This window comes from Pristis pectinata, chromosome 12, assembly GCF_009764475.1.
Source record: "Pristis pectinata isolate sPriPec2 chromosome 12, sPriPec2.1.pri, whole genome shotgun sequence".
NCBI lineage: Eukaryota > Metazoa > Chordata > Chondrichthyes > Rhinopristiformes > Pristidae > Pristis > Pristis pectinata.
Genome location: NC_067416.1, coordinates 31,583,514 through 31,606,869, shown reverse-complemented (window position 1 = coordinate 31,606,869; position 23,356 = coordinate 31,583,514). Strand labels below are relative to the sequence as shown.

The following is a 23,356-nucleotide window of genomic DNA, read 5'->3' as shown; positions in this document are numbered from 1 at the left end:
TCAGAGACCGGGGTCTCAGAAAATTCCACTGCTTAAAAATCAGGGTTTATTCTTTCTGGTATTCTAAAACATTGCCACATTTAGTTCTCCCACCAACTGTATGTCCTCAAAACAAAACATTGAGATGGAGGGAAAAAAAAGATTAAATTGGGGGGGCAGACAAACAGAAGGACGCACACAAGATCACAAGACAAAGGAGCAGAAGTAGGCCATTCGGTCCACTGAGTGCTCCATGAGCTAAACGAAAACTATTCCTATCTAGCCCCAATTTCTGGCCTTATCCCCATATCCCTTGATACCTTGACTAATTAGATACCTGTCAATCTCCTCCTTAAACGCCCCCAATGATCGGGCCTCCACAGCTGTATGTGGCAAAGATTTCCATAATTTCACTACCCTCTGGCTAAAGAAATTTCTCCTCATTTCTGTTTTAAACTGTTACCCTCTAATTCTAAGATTGTGCTCTCTAGTCCTGGACTCACCCACCAGGGGAAACAGCTTATCCACGTCTACTCTGTCCAGTCCTTTCAACATTCTATATGTTTCTATGAGGTCCCTCCTCATTCTTCTGTACTCCAGTGAGGACAGTCCAAGAGCTGACAAACGCTCGTCACAAGTAAGCCGTTTCATTCCGGAAATCATCCTCGTAAATCTTTTCTGAACCCTCTCCAACATGAGTACATCCTTCCTAAGGGGCCCAAAACTGCACACAGTATTCCAAATGAGGCCTCACCAGTGCCCCATAGAGCCTCATCAACACTTCCTTACTTTTATACACTATACCTCTTGAAATGAACGCTAACATAGCATTCGCTTTCCTTACCACCAATCCGACCTGGTAGTTAACCTTTAGGGTATCCTGCACGAGTACCAAGTCTCTTTGTACTTCTGGACTTTGAATTTTCTCCCCATCTAGATAATAATCTGCCCGTTTATTTGTTTTTCCAATGTGTACAACGTCACATTTCTCAACATTGAATCTCATCTGCCATTTCTTTGCCCATTCTCCTAAACTATCTAAGTCTTTCTGCAACCTTCCTGTTTCTTCAATACTCCCTACTCCTCCACCTACCTTGGTGTCATCTGCAAACTTAGCCACAAAACCATTTACTCCATAATCCAAATCATTAATGTACAAAGTAAAAAGAAGCAGCTCCAACACCGACCCCTGCGGAACACCACTAGTAACCGGTAGCCAAGCAGAACAGGATCCCTTTATTCCCACCCTTTGCTTTCTGCCTACCAGCCAATGCTCCACCCATTCCAATATCCTACCTGTAATTCCATGAGCTCTCATCTTATTAATTGGCCTCTTGTGCGGCACCTTGTCAAAGGCCTTTTGAAAGTCTTAATACACAACATCCACAGCCTCTCCCTTATCCACCCTACCTGAGATTTCCTCAAAAAACTCCAATAGATTGGTCAGGCAGGATCTTCCCTTCACGAAACCATGTTGGCTTGGGCCTATCTTGCCTTGCACCTCTGGGTATTCCATAACCTCATCCTTGAGGATCGATTCCAATAACTTTCCCACCACTGATGTCAGACTAATAGATCTGTAATTTCCTTTATGCTGCCTCCCACCCTTCTTATACAGCGGAACTACATTTGCGACCTTCCAGTCCTCTGGAACCATGCCGGAGTCTATTGATTCCTGGAAAATTATCACCAACGCTCCTTCAGAACCCAGGGGTGCACCTCATCCAGTTCGGGAGACTTATCTGTCTTTAGTCCATTTAGCTTCCCGAGCACCTTCTCTCTATTAATCTTAACTGAATTCAGTTCTATCCCCTGAGACCCTTGACTATCCGGTATATTGCTGATGTCCTCCACAGTGAAGACCAATGCAAAATACTCATTTAGTTCCTCTGCCATCTCTCTGTTAACCATTATAATCTCTCCCACACCATTTTCAATTGGTCTCTCTTTTACTCTTCATATTTAAAAAAAAACCTCTTGGTATCTTTTTGAATGTTATCTGCCAACTTCCTTTCATAATACATCTTTTCTTTCCTAACGACCTTCTTAGTTTCTTTCTGTAAGTTTTTAAAAGTTTCCCAGTCTTCTGTTTTCCCACTAATTTTTGCTTCCTTGTATGCCCTCCCTTTTGGTTTTATTTTAGCCTTCACCTCTCTCGTTATCCACATTTGGGCCATTTTTCCATTCATAACCTTTTTTCTTGGAATATATCCTGCATTTTCCTTACTTCATCCATTTCTGCTCTGCTGTTCCTCCAACTAGCTTACTCTTCCAATCAATTTGGGCCAGTTCCCCTCTTATGCCACTCTAATTTCCTTTGTTCCACTGAAATATTGACACATCTGATATCAGCGTCTCCTTTTCAAATCTGAAACTGAACTCAACCATATTGTGATCACTAGCTCTTAATGGTTTCTTTACCTTTAGTTCCCTAATCACCTCTGGTTCATTACACAGCACCCAATCCAAAACAGCTGATCCCCTGGTGGGCTCATCGACAAGTTGTTCCAAAAAGCCATCCCGTAGACACTTCACAAACTCGATCTCCTGAGATCCACTGCCTTCCTGGCTTTCCCAATCCACCTTCGTGTTAAAATCCCCCATAATTATCTTGACGTTGTCTCTCTGACACGCTTTTTCTATTTCTAGCTGTAACTAATAGTCCACATCCCGGCTGCTGTTAGGGGGCCAATATATCACTGCTATTATTGTCCTTTTACCCTTGCCATTTCTTAGCTCCACGCATAAGGATTCCACTTCTTCTGACCCTACCTCCAAATTCCCTGCCCTTATCCTAGCACAGACATTTAACTCCCTCAAGACCCAACAAACAGATAAGGCCCCCAGATACAAAAGAATAAAGTGCATATCAATGATCATCGTCTCCATTTAGGCTAAAACCACAAGGAACAGTGGGGAGATTATCCAGGCAGAGGGGAATCTTGAGTGCAGAACTTCACCGGGAGGAAGTCTGTCTCAATGCAGAGGGAACCTTTCTGTGAGCAGCTGACAATTTTCAGATGCTGCACATCAGCAACTTGCTCTCCTGCATGACACAGTGCACAACAAGGGTGCATGATATGCGTTCACCCCTCCCACCTCTCTGCTCCTTAGGATAGCGATCTCTGATAGCACAGAGCACTGGCTTTGTGGAAGGGTGTGAGCATAGCATGGCCTAGATGACTATGTTTCAGGATCTCTTATCTGACTTAGCTTTTGGTCTGGAGGTTGAAACAATGATAGTGTCTCTGTTTTTTCTGAGAGCCTTGATTTCTGGCATGGTTAGAAGCTCCATGAACTGGTGAACTAGAATTACTCAGAAGCAAATCCCAAGCAGGATATTGTGACAATACAGTGATAATTTCTGATGAGTGTAAACAGGTTAATGTGGTTTTCTTCAGCTGGGACTTGAACCATACTTCCCCACGGTGTCAATTGGTTCAATGGCATAAATTGACCCTCCTGACTCCACACATTCCAAAAGGGTTTCCTTATCACTGAATGACTTGAAATGTTAATCCTTCAAGTACCTCCTTAACACTTGACTGCCAATCTGCTAAAGACGTTGAGATGGCCACTAGTCTCAGTTGCACTGGCAGCAACAGTGAATGTCCACCCTTCATGCTGATCAGCAGACCAAAGTTTTAAAGCTTTGGACCAGTGTTTATGCCAACAGGATGGAACTCTTCCAAGAAAAATGGATTTTGTGAGGAAGTCAGAGTGCTTTAAGCAAGATATCATTCATCAGGAAATGGAGAGAGGCTGTGGTGAGAAAATTTAAATAAATGAAACAGCAATTTAATTCCTTGGTGTGTTATATGTAGCACAACATGAACATGGTGCCTCATTGAAGTTCTCTCAGCTGTTTAAGCAGTGTACTGTGGTAGTGGTTACTAATAGAATGTAGAGAGAGAGACAGCTATTTTGCAGGAAGGCTTGACAAACACGCAGGGTGTCCAGTAGAGTTGACTCTCAACATACAAATCCCTCGCTAGGTTGCCAAAGGGTCTCTCCTGCACTTGGCATCATCCAGCTGGCAAGATTGTACAGGAGGATCCCCTCTGCAACCCCCTTGGCCCTCCTGCACCTGTTGCACTTCCTGGTTCTTAAGCTCGGGGTTTCCTAGCTCTTCTTCCTGGAGTACCACCTGGTGTGTAGTGTTGGTCAGGTACACAGCATGCAGGGCTCTGCAGTGGAATCTCTGGCCCAGCCGGGAGTGGACCACTGTGTGCGACCAGATTGATGAAAATTTGGGAGTCTGATTGTATTCTCCACAATTATCCTCATTTTTCCCATGGCTGCTATTGTATCAGTGCTCAGCTGGAATGGTCGGCATGTGCATTGAGGTCAGAAACCATGGAAATAGTGAGTAACCCTAGCTCCAAGGGCAATGCCGTCTGCTGAAGGTGTCGGACGAATTGAACTCTTCAATATTAAAGGAATGGTGGGAGCTGCCAGGAAACATGGCACCAAATATGGCAGTGCTACACCGGCACATATAGGGAGTGGAAATTCTATTGAGGAAGAGCTCTGAGTGTCCGATCGATGGCAGCTGTACCTTGGGGTAGCAGCAATGCTGGCAGCTCCCAGTTCACGTGATGCCACCTGCTCCTCACTGGAGCCAAAGAACTCATTCCTCAGTGAACGAAGGGCCTGGGTGACCTTTCCTAATGGTGCGGTGAGCAGCAAACTGAGATATATGACAGAGATCAGCAGCTGCCTGGAAGGATTCTGTGGCAATTCTAGGAAATGGAGAGTACAATGACCTTGACCACCTCGTTGAGGGCAGTCCAGTCCTGGGAGTGTGGCTGAAGATCACCCCACAGAACATCACGTATCTGAGTGACAGCAGTCTTCAAAAACCTGAGCCTGCCTGCACAATGCTCCTTGGTATGATCGTGAACCTTAGCACGAGTGTCTTTGTGTGCCTCCTGTCTCAAGGTCCCTGACCCTCCCTGAACCACCTGCAATATCTATCTGAATAATGGGTGCTTATGACATCTCAGGCACTCATTGAGTAAGTTGGTCAGCAGCTCACTGTTAGCTTGAACACATCTTGTGGGCTCTGGGAAGTGTCCGAGCTGTCAGTAGTTAGTTCTGGAGCTGCCCCAATGTCAGCAGAGTGCCCTTTTAAATCATGACTAAATGAAGAATGCAGCCATGGTGCACCATTTTCCTGTGATCATTCCACAATGGTTGTCCTATGGAGTGTTGAGATCCAATTTATGTCGGAATAGATTGAAACATCCATTGCAGGATAGTTGCCGTTGTTAGGCACGTGTACAACACTGGGAAATTTATCCAATTACCTTAACATGGATTCCAACCAGAAACACTGGATCTGATGTCAGGATTAATGTGATTTCACTCAGAAGTGGTCACTAATCTATTTTGAGTAAAAACTGCTTTGAATCATATAGCGCCAAAAGAAACAACATTATGCAATCTAATTTCCAGGCATATAAACTAGGTGAAAGGGGCAATCTTATAGAGGTGTACAAAATCATGAGGGGCATAGAGACCGTGAATGTGCACAGTCTTTTTCCCAAGCTTAGGGAATTAATAACTAGAGGACATAAGTTGAGGGTGAGAGAGGGCACAGGTCTGTCACTGAGTAACACTAGGATGCAATACTGGACACAGAGGTCACTGTATAACAGGTGTATTGTATTGGGCACAGATGTGTAACTAACACTGGTACAGCACTGGTGGTTACATGTCCGAACCAATGGGTACAGTAATGGGGGCACAGGTAACCTATTACATTCGGGTTCTGTAACTGGTAGATACAGATTTCTCTGGCTCTCTCTGTCATCTCAAAGAGCTTTTTTTTTTAAAAAGAGCTAGTATAGGTTTGATGGAGTTGAAGATTCTGTGAATTACTGTCCCTGTCACAGCCCTATTCTCAGATTCTACTCTTGTTAGAGGCAGGCAAGTGTATGTGAACTCAAGGGATTCACAGATAAGCAGATGCTGCAAAACTCAGTGGTTTCTGAGGGTGGTCAAGGAGAAATTTTATCCAGCTTTCTGACTTAGGAGTATGGGTAATATTTACCCTCTGAGGAAGGAGGTGGTGTGAGAGTTTTATGGCCCTTTTTATGTATTTTTGAAGGGCTTGGAGTGTTGCCTTTAGAAGTTACCCCCAAATGTGGTTTACCTCTGCCTCAGGGGACTCCACTCAACCCTAGTGAGAGTGGAGTTTTACCAGGACCATTCTATTAAAATTCCTTTCTCTGTATCAAACAGGAGGAACAAAAAAACCCAGCAAAATACGACAGATGCTGGAAATCTGAAATAAGGCAGCCGATTGTGGAAATACCCAACAAGTCAGGCAGCATCATTAGAGAAAGAAATGTTAACAGTTTCTCTCCCCGTCAATAGTGCCTGAATTACTGCACCATTACTGAAGTTTCAGGTTTATGGGAGATGCCAAAATTTTGGTGAGATGAAAAAGAACATCAGAAGGTGACTGGGGGGGGGGGGGGGGCAGCGTGGGGGAGGTGCAGAGGTGTGGCAGTAGCGGTGTGGTGAGCAGCTGGCTGAGCTATGAGTGCTATGATATATGTGTCTTTAGACAACACTGAAAAAAGTACATGGTTAAGGTAAAATGTGAGCAGTCACTGGTAGTGATCTGGCTTGTAAATCTGATCCTCCCTGCAAAAATGTCATGTGCCACTGATCAATAAAGTACCACCCCTCCCTCCTATTATTCATTTACTGAAATGGGGGTCACATACTTTACTACTGTTAAGATATTGCTTTTTTGGTGAAACTCATGAAAGAAAAGCTCTTGATCTTTGGTTGCAGACCCTTGGACTATGAATCTACAGCACTGAAGGGATTAGGAACCCGGGAGATGTTGATTCTTGGGCTGTTGATTCATTTTCCTGGGGGAGATGTCAGAAGTGTCATTTAATTGCTGGTTACATTTTTGTTTCATTTGGGCAAATATGCAAGGGGAATGACAGGAGGCTCAAATAAGGTCAGTTGATGTATTCACACTAAGGATATCATCCTTACCTCAAAGAGGTGGCTGTGAAATAAATGTCATATGTAATATCGGTCCGTGGACAACAGTTGTTCCTTTATTACTGTTACCCCTTTTAAGGTTTGTTTCATGTGACTAACTGACAGTGTTTGGGAACAGAAAGTTCTTGAAGGAAGCTGTTGGAAAGAAGGCAACTGTAAGGCTGCCTGTGCTCTGTAAGTTGTTTCATGCATTATCTTGATTAATAGCTCAAATTACTGGCTATTTCTTGTATCCCAGAGAGTGAATAAGAGACACATTGGAATCTATCCCCGCAGTACTATCACTACTAGATCAGTTTAGTGTTTTTTCTGGCTATAGATTAAATCTTAATAAGAATGAACTTTTTCCATTAAATATGCAAACCCCAATTTACAGGCAATTACCTTTTAGATTGGTAACTGACTATTTTATGTATTTAGGTGTTAAAATTACCAAGAAACATAAGGACTTATTTAAAGTTAATTTATTGCCTTTAATTGACCATGTTAAACAATTATTTACTAAATGGTCCCCATTGTCTCTATCATTGGTAGGCTGAATTAATGCGGTTAAGATGAATGTTTTACCAAAATTTTTATATTTATTTCAAGCGATTCCAACTTTCATCCTGAAATCTTTTGTTGACACTATCAATTCTAAAATTCTTTCATATATTTGGCAGAATAAATACCCTAGGTTAAGAAATATTTACAAAAACTAAAAAAGGATGGTGGTATGGCCCTGCCTAACTTTAGATTATATTATTGGGCAATTAATATCAGATATTTAATCTTTTGGATACAAGATTTAGATGTAATTCAATGTCCCAAATGGGTAACACCTTGAGCATCAATCAGTACTTGGATTTTCGTTAGTTTCTATTTTAGGAGCTTCACTCCCTTTTGTACTTACCAAATTAAGTAAACATATGATTAACCTAATTGTTAAGCATACAATATGAATATGGTTTCAATTTTGTAAATTTTTTGGATTGAATAAATTTAACTTGTCAAGTCCCATTCAATCTAATTTTTTCTTTCAACCATCCAGAGTTGACTCAGCTTTCTCTATATGGTAAAGGAAGGGAATAGTATGTTTCTGTGATTTATTCATTGATAACCGTTTTTCATCTTTTGAACAACTAACAAATACAATTTGCCTAGATCACACTTCTTTCAATATTTGCAGATTAGAATTTTTTTTAAAAGCTACTATACCCTCTTTTCCAACACCATACAAAACTGAAATTACGGAAAAAATTTTAGGACTTAATCCTTATCAGAAGGGCTTGATAGCAATAATTTATGATTTAATTATGAAAATATGTCCAGAATTACTGGACAAAATTAAGAATGAATGGGAAAGTGAACTCCAGACATCTTTACCTACAGAGACATGGAAGAAAATTCTTCATTTAGTTAATACATCTTCAATGTGTGCCAGACACTCTTTGATACGGTTTAAGGTAGTCCACAGATAAGCTAGCCCGTTTTTATCACCATATAAATCCTATATGTGACAGATGTAAATCGAATGTGGCTTCTCTGACACGTGTTTTGGTCCTGTCCTCTTTTGGAAAAATATTGGAAAGACATTTTTGACATTATCTCAACTGTATTGAATATTGATTTAAAACCTCACCCTATCACTGCTATTTTTGGATTACCAAGGACAGAGTCTGGCCATTTATCTGCTTCCGCTTACCGTATGATTGCCTTTGTTACATTAATGGCCAAATGATCCATTTTGTTTAAATGGAAGGATCCAATACCCCCTACTACTTTTCAATGGTTCTCTCAAACTATATCATGTTTAGACTTGGAAAAAATTAGGAGCGGTACTGTTGATCCTTTGCTTAAATTTGAAGATATTTGGAGTCCATTTATTCAATATTTTCATATGATATAGATCCCTTTTCAATAACTTTCCAATTTAGAGGAACTGATTTGACGACATAATATTGCTCTGTTTTTATTGAGAAATTTCAGTCCAGTCTTTTTTTTTCCTTATTTTTTGTCTTTTTTAAAATTTTTTCTTTTTAGTTTAGTTTGATATATTGTTTATAATTTTTTATTAATTGATTTGGGGATTTTTTTCTTTTATATACACAATAAATCTTTTTCTTTCCTTTCTCTTATATTCATTTACTAAGAGATCGTGAGATCTACAGTTTTTTTTATATTTTATTATTCTTTATGATTACCTATGCAAGGATTGTTCTCTTGATCTCGTTACATGTACAGACATCGATGTTATATATTAATCTGTATTAATTTGGAAACTAATAAAAAGATTGAAAAAGAAAGAAAGAGACACATTGAGACTGAATCCAAAATAAAATTTAAAAATGAAGCCTACAAATAAAATAATAATACAGAAATCTCTAAAAATAACATTTTTAAAACCACATGTAATGTTGAATTTAAATTACGTTTAGAATTTGCATTTTATTTTGAGACAATCATTAAGATGCAACTGAAATCACCCAAAACCATCAATTCATTCAAAAATAATCTGCTTTTTCATAGGAGAAAGTTAGTTTCTAATGACTGATTTAGAATAAAGTAAAGCCTTACAGGAAGTTAAGTTTACAAATTGATGCATTTTGGGCCAGCAAGACACAGTCAGTAAAAATCACTTTGGCACCTGGCAGTGAAGAGTAAAGAAATCCTTTTTAAATAAGACAATGCCATGATCCAACAGTGTTGGTGTGCTCTAGCAATTAATTGGCAGTGATATTAAGGGGCAAACTGCTTCCTTTGTGCTGCAAATCTCAATGGTTCTGAGGACCAATGAGGAGCAGGAATCTAAATAGCCATGTAATATCAGAAGAAGTTCTGTCATTCTTTCACACAGTAGTTCAAAATAGCTGAGGTTAATGGAAAATTTTGCTTTTCTCACTGTGTTGCAAAATAGAATGATGGGAGATAAGTTATCAATGGAAACAATGCAGGGTCATTGCCTCAATTACAAATTAAATTGCACACCGTCTTTCCCTCTGGGACTAGGAACATAAAGTGAAAGAAAAGTCATGAGAAATAGCCAGAAGCAAGATGTCATTTCCTCAGAAATATCATGGTTTTGCCTTTGACTTTGGCTGTAATCGGCATGTCAGAGATGATAGTGCAGTAGGGGCAGACTAATGACCACGTGCTGTCAGTTACTTTCTTCATGATGGTGCTAAGTTAATTTTATTTTGCTATTTTGAGTGGATTTTATGCCACATACTATAACTCCATAATACAAATAATCTACATCACATGAAGAAAACTTTGAAAGAACACCTTTCCTCTCAATGAATGGAACAAAAAGAAATTGAAAGGATGTTTTTAATAAATACCAACAAAAGCCTTTTTAATCATACAATGGATAAAATTTCCATTTCCATCCACCACAGGAACCAATATATCTCAGGGTTCTCATCAAGCCTAAAGCAATTCCCAGGACAGATGCCTCTTTAAAATTGTGAAATTGGTTTTGCCGTTTATCTCCAGCTCCTATTGCTGTAGAGCAGCTTTGTTTATAGCACACAACTGACTCTTCAGCTGACAAATCAAGTGCAACTAATTTAATGCCAATGAATCTGTGATTATCTGCCAGGCCTCCACTTCCACCATTAGCTGGCAGCCAAAGAATCACAACCTCTTCCTCCATTGGCAGGCCGCTTAGTCAGGGTTACTGTCAGCAGTGAAGGAGCAAAGTGCAGTACAACAATCATGTAACACACAGCAGGCAAGACAACATCACTGGCTAAAGTCAACAATAATTCTGCTAAATGGTATGCATGCCACAATGTGCGTTACCTGAATTTAGTGCGCCACTTTGAAAAGTAAAAGCATATTTAGCAAAATAGTCTCATCCAATTTCCACTGTATCTTGTGATCATTGTTAATGATTTTTTAAAAACTTATTTACTAGGACCAAAACAAATTATGATGTTTTCATCCAACACCGGTAGTGTTCTAATTAACACTGTAACAGTCCCTTACAATAAAATGCTACAGAGTTAAAACTGCCAAGGTTAATTTCTAAAGCACACCACACCCGATAGTTCTACACACTGCTGAACTGGCTATAGGGTTCAAGCTCTTTCCTTGCCTTCCATCATATTCCATGTCAGGCTCTGAACTGTACCACAAATTAGTCTTTACAAACCTGTTGCTTTCTTCCGCATATAAACTGGATCAATGAGTACAAGGAGTACAAAAGTTCTCCAATTACAGTGAGAATATAAATTACAAGATTTTTCAAAAGCTTGCTACTGATCCCCAAAACCTGTACATTGGAAAGTTGTGGGGCATAGAGGTAACCTATTCTTGCACTCGACTCTGCTTTCTGTCTCATCCACCACACCACCCAAGTAAAAAATGTCTCCCTTTGTCCCATAACTTGATTAGAGAATTAACTTCAACTACTCACTATTTTGGCAACTGAAACTACTCTACAAACTGATGTTGGCAAAGTCAATAAGGAGTTAAATGCTAAGCCATACCTGGGCAGTCACATGCTGCAATCATGTAAGAGGTTTTATTCAATGATCTCAGCAAATGACACACTACATGCAGCTTTTTCATCCTTACTCTGGCTGCTTTCAGGGGAGGTTGTCTGAAGTGGGATTGAGAAACTCCGACTTGGTTTGCTTGATTTTGTTAATCTCTTCAGTTCGTTAGCAAAAGAAAGACCTTTCTTCTTCTCCTGCGCAACCTGCCAACACATTCCAAAATTTATTGATCAAACCAAGCAATCACAAACAGTACAGGCAAGAAATTAGTATTATAAATATACAATGACATCTGGAGCAGGTCAATCATTGTGTCACTTCAATAAAAGCAAAGCAGACTTCTTGCTTTTTTGGCTTGGAAACAAAGAAATGAAATTATCCAGGCCTTGCCCACAGATGGTACCATTTCTGAACTATCTTAACATGTTATACAATGAGATTTAGCATATTGCAGTTTATTGGGAAAGTATTACACATAATGCTAAACATGTGCATTGTTCTATGTATATAGGATACCATAATTCCACAGTTTCTGAAATGGAAATTCGCTAAGGTCTTCTGGATTTCTTTCTGGTACATTAATTCCTTTTTCACCCAACATACTACCAAGTTTCTTTTGTTTGGGTGATGCTTTCAAGGTCACACATTGCCAGTGCCTAGTTGCCCTGTGGTGTGGAGTAGAGTTTTCTTAGATTGCTTCAGTTCCTTATCCTACTCCCTGGTAACATTGGGTTTAGTTTCCAGGGTATTGCTGAACACTACTATATTGATCAAACTGCATAATTTGGTGACAGCACAGATAAAAAATTGCTTAATGTCAATATACACCAAGTCAATAGAGGTGATTTAAATACACTTCTGTACATAGTACACTGCCAAGGAGAAACAAAAGGTAAATATACTATATTTATAAGAAGCTTCAAGTTCAAGATTGCTCCAGATACCCGAGCATATAATACAGGTGGACACTTCAATACAGTAATGAGAGAGTGCTGAGGTTTTAGAGGTGCAGGTGCAATGTTAAATCTGGCTTCTTAGTCGAAGTGAAGGACACCACAAAGAAGAGCAGAGTTCCCCTGGTGTCCTTAACCATGTTTATCACTGAACCAATGTAAAAGAGATGACCTGGACATGTAGTAGATTGTTTGTGAGACCTTGTTACGTACCCACTGGCTTCCACCATTGTTCTTAACTTGCAGTGTTGACTACTCTAAAACTTCATTGGTTCCGGGGTAACAGCTCCTCTGAAACAAACCTATCCACCCCCTTTTGACATCCTGAATTTCTGGCTGCTCACCTGCACTTGTTCTTTCAGCTTGAGGATGAATTTCCCTGCTCCTTTCCACCTGTTCTGGGCTACAAACACACACTCATTCTCAGAAAGAATTCGAAGAGCCGGCTTCGCCATCGACGATTTCTTGTTTAATGGCTCTTTTGTGACTTCCTCCACAAGGACATAGTCACTGGGATTTGGGTTGCTCAGGATGCTATAAGAATATTTGGCTTTACTCAATGCCTGTGGAATAAATTAACAAATTAAACATCAAAGACTTGTTACTGGTGCAGAAGGCCATTCAGCCCATCAAGTCTATGCCAGTTCCTAGCAGAACTTTAAAAGAAATATAATTTTGACACACTGTGGATGACATTACCTGTATTTAACTTTTTTGAAAGTACTACGATCATATAAGCTTAGATGTACTATGAATTAATTTACTACCAATCAATATTTTTAATACTGAGTTTTACCGGTAATTTACCATTGAAAATGCATATTATTATAACTTTTATTGCCTGTGCACACTGCCCATCTGCAAACTTTGTCTTCCTGTCTTTATTTTCACTCTAAACATTTGTGTGAAACTTTTCTACCACAACTCTTCACAAACAACACTTGGTAATTACACCCTCTCACCAGTGCCAGTGTTGTGGCAGGTAAGTTTTGCATTTCCTAGCTCCTTGGTCTATTCTGCTTCCTAACTGCCACAGTGGTTTGCTCAGTATATTTTAAACATTATACTTCTATTAACAGTTGGTGGAGCTCTTGTTTCCAAATTAATGGGCTGATAAAACCAAGGATCTGTGCTCTGAACAAAATTCTGTAAAGTGAGCAAATCTATACTGATACTGCAACTAGCTGGAAATGAGGAAGACCATTTGAATTCAGATAAGACTGGTAAAATTATTTTAAAATTAATGTAAGATTATTGGCAAAAAAGCAGCTCTGTACTCTTGACCTGAACCCTGGCAAGTCCCCTCCCACCCACATCCCCCGCCTCCATAAAAAGTGTAAAACCAAGTCTAATGTCTGCAGCATATTAGTTAACTGTGGATATTTTACAAAAATGCAGATTTTAATCTTGCTTACAGCTGGCTCAAGGTTAACTCAGCAATTGCACGCACATTCTTTGAACTCACTTTGCACAGTCTTTGTTCTCAAATTGTGACCAACCTGCAGAATAATGTCTTGGGCTGTACTGAACTTTGAAGCCCTGATGACCGTACGAGGCTGTTCTGGGGAGACATCGTGCACCTGAACCAAGAAGCTATCATCCTCTGTTGGGCTGCTGTTGTAACTCACATCATCTTGTTTTTCATTTGTGAAGTTCCTTTGATTTAGCTCCTGCTGAACATTTAATGTCAATAGACTTTCCATTACATGTTGTTACTTGGCAATTCTACTAACCATGCTCAATAAGCAAGTTTCCATAGCAACTTTCATTGATAATCTTCACAATTGGTCCCCAGTATGTTATTCTGAGGTCAGTAGCTGCATGCATTCTTCAGCATGTCTGTATCTGGATGAGTGAATAGGTGAGTGCAGGTATGTATGCATGTGTGTGAGAGTATGTGCACGTACATACAAGATTCCAAACACTTTTGTCACTAGGTTATTGTCTCTTCTTGCTTACCCTTTTCATGCACCTATTCAAGCTGTGGGAAAGAAGCATGTTCCCTTGGCTTCGCTGGACAAGACCAGTTAAGGAATTTGCAAAGTATCAAACCTACCCTCCATGCAATGGTTCTGTTCAACAAAGCTACTTGTGTTTTAAGTATGAATTTTCAAGTTCTGGCTTCTCAACATTTCCATAAGGTGTTTTCATTCTGAACCAATGGCCACCATTAAAGGTAGGACTCCTCTCCTACTGGCACTAGTTTGTGGTTCCTGAAATTACAACAATGGGGATAAAATTCCACCTTTGGTGCCAGTGACATAGGCATGCATCAAAAGGGAGTGAAACTCTGGTATCAGAGTCAGTGCATTAGATTGCCAGTTGCACCCAATGTCCTTACGAGGCTAAACTAGGATCACGGGAGCTTGCAGTGCCAGTGCACGGGTCTCAGTATAGCATTTGTTTGGCTTGGCACACAACTATTGATGTATTAGGCCTCCAGCACTCTGTGCCAGCAAATAATACTAAAACTGTCTCAGTTGCCCCTTTTTTGTGAAGTTGGTCCTTCTACTTCTGTCATTTCTAATCTCTTAGTATTGAATCGTTCTTTGGATCGGATGATTATTCAGTTTTATTTGGTTTGAAGCATTCTAGTGGCCTCTGTTAGTTTCATCCCTTTGCTTGACAGGCTTTCCTCCTGATCCCCTACAATATTCAAGCATGAAACAACCGTCTTCAAATAGGAAGTGCAAGCGTCAACCTCAGTTACATTCCTGCTTCCCCAGCACAACTGTGAGAGGTGGCTCTGAATGCATCCTGATAAGCGATAGGCAATGATCATGATAGTGAATGGATATTCAAAATTACCCAAATCATCAGGATACAAAAGGCCATTTGTCAATCAAAATTAGAACCCTTCCATTGCCAGATTGAGTTGGTACATGGGATATGAAAAATATCCTATGCACTGCAGAATTATTAATAATGTGTTGTAGAAGATTGTCTTGTGCAAAAGAAATCAACATACCTCTTCTTTGGTTTTAAAGATAATTTTTCCAATAAATCCTTCCTCTAGAAGCCAACATTGTGGAATTTTTAGGATTTCCTCCTCTGGACTAATGACTCTCTGGAATGGCTGTTTCTTGTGTTCACTCTTTTCTTTAGAAAGGGAGGTTTTCTCTTCCAGAAGAAAGTAGTCAGCAATGTCTGTCTCTGAGCCACCTGCTGAGCCTACAATCTGCAAAGATCAATTAGAGTCATTCAACCTCCTGGAGAGAAATGAATCTCACTAAAAAAAAAACTTAATTCAGTTTTAATTTTCAAATAAATACATCTCACTTCTATAAACCAATGTCCAGTTCAGCTAGTTTCCTGTTTAAATGCCCCTTCAGGTGAAAATCATCCATTATACTCAAATCTTGTCTTGCAATCTTCTTTAATGTCCTAGGTGTAATTGTTAATTTGTTCCCAATTGGCCACAACTCTGAGCTGTATAAAAATTAGCAGTGTGATGGGTTCTGTGAAACAAAAAGTGGCTCAGGAGTTTACAGTAAATGGTTGCTTCATGTTTCTATAAATGTTCCAGTTTCTAAATGCATTTGGGAAAATTTCACTGCTTATGCTTTATTACTTACTCCATGGCTCTGGCTATGGACCTGTTGGATAACTTGCAAAGATTTTTTCTTCCCATGGGATTATTTCTAACATTGATTTGCATCTGCCAGTCCTTTACAATAAAATCCTAAACCAACATATTTTCTTAGAAATGGTTCTTGTATTTGTCCAGTGTTCACAGAAAAATGTAGCTAATGCAATTTTTTACACATCTCAGGAATTTAAAATCACAGTTGTCTTGTGGCATTGTTAGTTTTGACATTTTATAAATCAGATCCACTGAGCTACTGCCGTATATCTTTGCTTAACTGACACCTTCAAATTCTCGTCCAGTTATCTGAACATCTGTGAATTTTCAAGAAACAACCGAGTGAAGTTGGAAAAGAACAATACATTACACCATTGCCCATCCTTCTCAGGGTTTGAATACAGCACAGGCTGCTGGGAAGCTTTTCTCCTCCTGTCAATTATAAGGGATTTCTGCGGAATGAACTTTGGGATATTTCATAACAGAATACGTTCACTATCCCAGAGGGAGTGTAAGGAGGGCAATTCATGATGTGTACAGAAGAAAAACGAGGAGAAGTTGGAGAGAACTTAGCCCTTTGTACCTGCTCCACTATTTAATAAGATCACAGCTGACCTGACCATCACCTTAACTCTGCATTTCCACCTACTCCAGGAAACCTTTCACCTCCTTGATTATTAACATTCTATCTAATCTGCCTTAAAAACACTCTAAGACTGTTTCCATTGCCCTTTGCACAAGAGAATTTAAAAAAAACTTACAGCTGAGGGTAAATAAATTCCCATTCTTATCTTAAATTGGCAACCTCCAAGTTTAAGCAGTGATGCCTACTTCTACATTCTGCAGCAAGAGGAAACATCTTTTCCATCCACTCTGTCATTGAGTCATAGAGCAATACAGCATGGATACAGGCCCTGGGGGCCCAACCAGTCCACGCCTACCACAGTGCCCAACCAGCTAGTCCCAATTTCCTGCGTTTGGCCCATATCCCTCTGAGCCCCACCCCTGCCAGTACCTATCCAAGTGCTTCTTAAATGATACTATTTAACCTGCCTCAACTACTTCCTCTGGCAGCTCGTTCCATGTACTCATCACCCTCTGTGTGAAAAAGTTACCCCTCAGTTTCCCTTTTAAATCTTTCCCCTCCTACTCCAAACCTATTCCCCCTAGTTTTGGACTCCACTACCCTGGGAAAAAGACTGTTACCATTCACCCTATCTATGCTTCTCATAATTTTAAACATTTCTATAAGGTCACCCCTCATTCTCCCACATTCCAAGGAATAAAGACTTAGCCTGGCCAACCTCTCCCTATAATTCAGGCCCTCTAGTCCTGGCAACATCCTCGTAATTCTTTTCTGCACTCTTTCTGTTTAACCATGTCTTTCCTATAGCAGGGTGACCAAAACCGTACACAGTACTCACAAGTGCGGCCTCACCAATGACATATACAACTGCAACATGATGTCCCAATTCCTATACTCAATGCCCTGACTGATGAAGACCAGCGTGCTAAATGCCTTTTTCACCACCCTGCCTACCTGTGAAGCCGCTTTCAATAAACTATGTACTTAAACTCTAAGGCCTCTCAGTTCCATTACACTCCCTAGTGCCCTACCATTTATAGTACAAGTCCTATGCTGGTTTGACTTTCCAAAACACATCACCTCACACTTATCAATACTGAAATCCATTTGCCACTCCTTGGCCCACTTCCCTAACTGATCACGATCCCCCTGTAATCTACGATAACCTTCTTCACCATCAACAATACCTCCTAATTTCACGTCATCCGCAAACTTACTGATCAAGCCTCGTGCATTTGCATCCAAACCATCTATATAAATAGCAAATGACAAGGGTCCCAACACCGACCCTGGCAGCACACCACTAGTCATTAGGAAACATTCTGAGAAACAACCTTCAACCACCACCCTCTGCTTCCTACCTCAGAACCAATTTTGAATCCACCCGACTGGCTCTCCCTGGATTCCATGGGACCTAACCTTCCAGACCAGCTTGCCATTCAGGATCTTGTTGAAGGCCTTACTAAAGTCCAAATAGACAACATCCACTGCCCTATCTTCATCTACCTTTTTTGGTTACCTCTTCAGAAAACTCTAAAAGGTTCATGAAACAAGACTTTCCATGCACAAAGCCATGCTAACTCCTTCTAATCAGTCTTTGTCTATCCAAATGCTGGTAGATCCTGTCTCTCAGAATTCCCTCCAGTAACTTCCCCACTACTGATGTCAGGCTGACTGGCCTGTAGTTCCCTGGCTTGTCCTTGCTACCCTTCCTAAACAACGGAACAACATTAGCCACCTTCCAGTCTTCAGGAACAGTCTTTATCAAGGCCCTTCAAGATCTAATATCTTTCAATATAAAATGTCTGTCTTCTAAACTCCAGTAGATACAAGCCGAGTCTGTTCTACCTTTCTTCATGAGACAATCCACCAATCCCAGGTATCAGTCTAGTAAACTTTCTCTGAACTGCTTTCAAAGCAATAGCATCCTTCCTTAGACAAGGAGACCATTTCTTTGCCCAGTTTCTCATCAATGTCCTGTATAAATGAAGCACTTGAGATGTGGCCTTATTAATACTCTATATAACTGAAGGACTCCATATCTGGTCTCATCAATGCCCCATACACCTGAAGCAGGAGACCCCACTCTGAGACAGGAGTTAACATACACTTGGGTCAGAGAAGGGGATACTTCATTCGTTGTCTGTTCTTGCTACTTCTGACAATAGAGTGGTTGTCCTAAGCACTGGACAGCCTACATATTCTATATTCCAGCAATGATATCCCACTTGAGAACAAAATAATATAAAAATATAAACTCAAGATCATCATCTCTTTCTGCTGTATGCCAAAATATCCACGAACCATTAAATCTGTTTGATCGATCTACAAACAAGCCAGAAATCAATTCTTAAGGAGCACAAAAGCACAAAATCTGGATTCCATTTCAGACTTTTTTTTAAATTCCTAAACAAATTAAAGAAAACACGCATGGCCACTCAGCAAAGTTTCCAAGCTTTTTTTTTGTTAGAAGGCACAACTTTCCATGGGTTCCCTTGACCTTCTGAGTAACCCGACTACTTAGTGACTCACTTTGTACATTAACTGCCTGGCCGTGGTCTTCTCATGGACAACAAAAACGCTGAATGGTTCAGGACCCGGAACTCCATAAACTGTAACATGGTAACTGATAGCAGATCTTTGGTCTTCTGTGTTAAACAGCTGTTTGGAATAAAAATAGTATTAGCTCTGCCTTGAAAAACAACAACTGGTCTTAATAACGATGACCACAAAAAAACCTACTGGATTGTTATTCACTAATATCCTTCGGGAGAGAAATCTGTTATCCTTACCCGCTCCAGGCCATGAGTGACTGCTAACCCACCCTACATGATTGAGTCTTAGTTGCCACTGAAGTGACCTAGTAAGCCATTCAGTTGTACCAGTTGGTTTATGGAGGTGAGTGTCAATCAACTTTGAGGCCAATTAGGTTGCGTAATAAACGCTGACTTCACCAGGGATGTCCCGATCCCAAAAAATTTATGTAAAGAAACATGTTCAATTGGATTCCAATTAAGATCTGTAATTCATGAAATGAAAGTTGAGGATGAATAGGTTCACTCAGATTACCATTGATGCCAGTGGTAGATTTCCAGAGTTGTTTTCTTCCATTCGTCGACTGTAAATGAAGAGACTGGATATCTCCAGAGGTTCATTATGAGAGTTTCTTAGCTGTAGATGTCTGTACCCTAAGCAGAAAAAAGTGACAAAGTTAAATACCTTGAGCATCAAACTCTGTCCATGTCATCATTATACTTCATCAAAGATTATCAGACCTTCCTGATACTAATAACTAATTCATTTTTTGAGCTTTTCACTTTTTTATGCATCTCCTTGATAAGCTCATCCATCAAGCAAACAGAGTAGGTACACAGTTGGGAGCCCTTGGTGAAGGCTGCTCTGAAACCAGATACTGGAAAGATAGTCCTGAATGGCCCTTCAGGTTACTTCTGTCACTGTAAATATGCAACAATGCACAGTTAACTAATTATCCATGCAAAGGAGATGAAACCTTATTCTGTTTCAAGACAGAAGCATTGAGAATTAGAAATTTTAAACAGCCTGATTCAGACTGCATTTTACCTGATGACCTCCAGAAAGAGAGCACATTATTACTTTTCTCTAATGCAACGTAGCAGAATAATTGCTTTTGAATATTGCTTCACCCATGGGAGGAGATACTGGATAAAGAGACTCAAGCTCTTTAGTCACATTGGAGTTTGTATTCATCAAAATAAAGAGGTATGCCACTGACTTCCAGCATTTAGGAAGGCAGATGTTATGTTGGCCTTTGTTGCAAGATGACTTGAGAGAAGGTACCAAAATGATATTATGCAAGGGACTGGTCAGACTGCACCTGGACTATTGCATAAAGACTGGTCTTCTGACCCAAGGCAGGGAATACTGATGGAGTGAGAACAATGAAGGCTCATATCTGGACTGCCAGCATATTGTGATGTATTAGATACTCAACTACAGCCCATACTTCAAAATCTTACAGCTGCAGACTGGGTTCAAAGCCAATACCTTGTGCTGCAGGTGAACCCAGTGCTTTAGTTTACATTTGTAATGTTAAAGGCTGTGTTAAAATGAACAGGCAGTGGTTTCAATTTGTGACCTTGCAAATTATAGCTATAATTATAGTAATTAGAGACAGCCATGTCTTCATGACATTCCAGCTCATACTAAGTGGTATGCTAATCATTTCATAGATTTATGAATTATAAGCCCTCAATCCCTTTCCTAATCAGCTTGCCATCCCTTTCCTGATCAGAATGGCATACCATTCAGAACATACTGCCACTTCATATGCCTTGATCCCAGTCTAATTATTCTATAATTATCAGCTTTGATTAGTAGTTGGCTCAATTATGGAGTTGTTCATTGACTTTCTTGTTTGCTCTGACCTCATTTTAGTACCATCTGCAAACTTGAACATCATATTTATTGTATAATTAATCCCTCATCCAAATCATTACTACATGTTAATAGTACTAATGTTCCTAATAATGATCCTTGGAGAACCTTCCTTCCGATCTCTTTCCACCTTGAAAGTTCTCATTTCTGATTAGCTGATGTTTTCTTTCCCTAAATTAATTTTCTATCAACCTCTTATGAAGAGGCTCATTAATTTGCTCATTAGTTGCTGACAAAGAACTTTGTCAAAAGCTTTATGAATATAATGTGTATAGTATTAGCTGTATTCCCTATGCACCAACCCTTTGTAAAGTAGTGACAGGTTACTTAAATAACCTCCTTCTCCAAACACACAGCAACTCTCTTTAACAAGATCTACTTTTCAACATGTTCATTTATCAGATCTGTCAAAAATGCTTCAAAGACTTTTCAGTGCAACAGCTGTTAAATATAAATATAGCTGTCTTTAGTTGAAAGAAAATTATCTTTGACCCTCAGCTTAAAAAAATGTTAAGTTAGCTACTTTCCAATTCTCAAGAATTTGTTGCAGTTATTAACAAAAGAGTAATGGGCAGCTTTCACGAATACAAATGCATCTACTGAATGACTCGTTAATGAAAATTTCTCCCGTTGATAGGCTTTTATCAAGCTCCTTCTCTTTTGTTATTCCCAGAAACATGGCTTTCACCTGGTAACTTGCATTCTCCTCCTTGACAAAGAGATAGCTGGCTTGGCTGGTTACTAATTACATTATTTCTTTATCTCGCATTTCCCACTTTTAAGTTGAATTTATGTTACCAAATGTTACTCTATGTTACCAAATGCAATTTGAAAAACATTGAACTGTGGCAGAAATTGACAACACCTGACCTTCAGCTCATCCACCAACTTCCTGTAACAGGAGCACCTAATCGTTTAGGGTCTTTAACCCAGCAACATATCCCTAGAACTTCACTGGAGTGTTATCAAATAAGATATGGCGGCAAGCCACACAAGGAGATATTAGGACAGATGACCAAAAGATAGGTCAAAGAGGTAGGGTTCCGAAGGGTATCTTAAAGAAGAACACAAGAAGATAGAAGCGAGAGTAGGCCTCCAAGCAATTTAATACGATCACAATTGATCTATGCTGGCATAACCTTCAATTCCTTGAACTTTCAAATACTTATCCATCTTCACCTGGAGTATATCAAATGATCTGGCTTCCACCACCCTCTGGGGTAGATAATTCCAGAGATTCACTACCCTCTGAGAGAAGACATTTCTACACATCTCAGTTTTAAGTGACTGGTCCCTTATTTTACAACTATGCCCCCTTATTCATGACGTAGACACAAGAGATTCTACAGATACTGGAATCTGGAGCAATCTCTTCCAAGAGTGGTGGCCAGAATTGTCCATTTTCCTCTAGCTGAGGCCTTATCAAAAATTTATGAAGTTCTAACTGGAAAGGAAGAGAGCAGAAGCCAGAATAAGGTGGTCAGGGGAGGGGGAGGAACACAAGCTGGCAGGTTATAGGTGAGCCCAACTGAGAGGGGGAAGGTGGGTGGGGGAGGGGGATGAAAGGGAGTGATGCAAGCTGAGAGGTAATAGGGAGAAGAGGCAAAGGGCTGAAGGAGGAGAAATTTGGTAGCCCTCTTCCTTTCCAGTCCTGATGAAGAGTCTTGACCTGAAACGTTGACTGTTTATTTCCCTCCATAGATACTGACTGACCTGCTGAGTTCCTCCAGCACTTTGTGTACGTTGCCCCTTTTTCAAGATTCTCCCACTCGAGAAAATGTTTCAACATCTACCCTGTCAACCCCCAGTAGGATCGTATATATTTGAATAAGGTCACCCCTCATTTTCTGAGACCCCCCCCCCCAAACTGTCTAGCCCCTCACAATAGGGCACCCCTCTCATCCCAGGAATTAGCCTGATGAATCTCTTTAGGACTGCCTCCAATGCTACTTATTACCAATCTTCCAATCCCTTTTTGTTTAGGTAAGGGGGCAAAAACTGTGCACAGTATTCCAGGTGTGGCCTCACCAACACTCTGCTCAACTGTAATAAAACTTGCCAATTCTTAAACTCCAACCTTTTCTCAATAAAAGTTAAAATGCTGTTTACCTTCTTTGAGGATAACAAGAGAGAGAAGTGAGTAGGGACATAAAATTAGATGGTTAACATGAGGGGCCATAATTTTAAGGTGAATGGAGGAAGATATTAGGGGTAAGTTTTTTTTCTTACACAGAGCGTGGTGGGTGTGAGGAATGCACTGCCAGCAGAGGTTGTGGGGGCAGATACATTAGAGACATTTAAGAGACTCTTAGATAGTCACATGAATGAT

General features: G+C 40.1%; 1 protein-coding gene across 7 annotated transcripts in view; it reads right to left on the bottom strand.

The window, feature by feature from the left end:
• Positions 1-23,356, bottom strand: part of plce1 (phospholipase C, epsilon 1) — a 269,332-nt gene that overhangs the window by 3,732 nt on the left and 242,244 nt on the right. For 4 of the 7 annotated variants that reach the window (XM_052027250.1, XM_052027252.1, XM_052027255.1 and 1 more), the window contains 6 exons: positions 19,681-19,799; positions 19,144-19,272; positions 15,411-15,620; positions 13,942-14,115; positions 12,787-13,005; positions 11,481-11,692 (listed from right to left, as the gene is read on the bottom strand). In XM_052027250.1, coding sequence (XP_051883210.1) covers positions 11,516-11,692; positions 12,787-13,005; positions 13,942-14,115; positions 15,411-15,620; positions 19,144-19,272; positions 19,681-19,799 — 1,028 coding nt within the window. In that variant the 3' untranslated portion in view covers positions 11,481-11,515. The remainder of the gene's footprint in view (positions 1-11,480; positions 11,693-12,786; positions 13,006-13,941; positions 14,116-15,410; positions 15,621-19,143; positions 19,273-19,680; positions 19,800-23,356) is intronic. The other 3 variants (XM_052027251.1, XM_052027256.1, XM_052027253.1) reach the window with 2 other exon arrangements.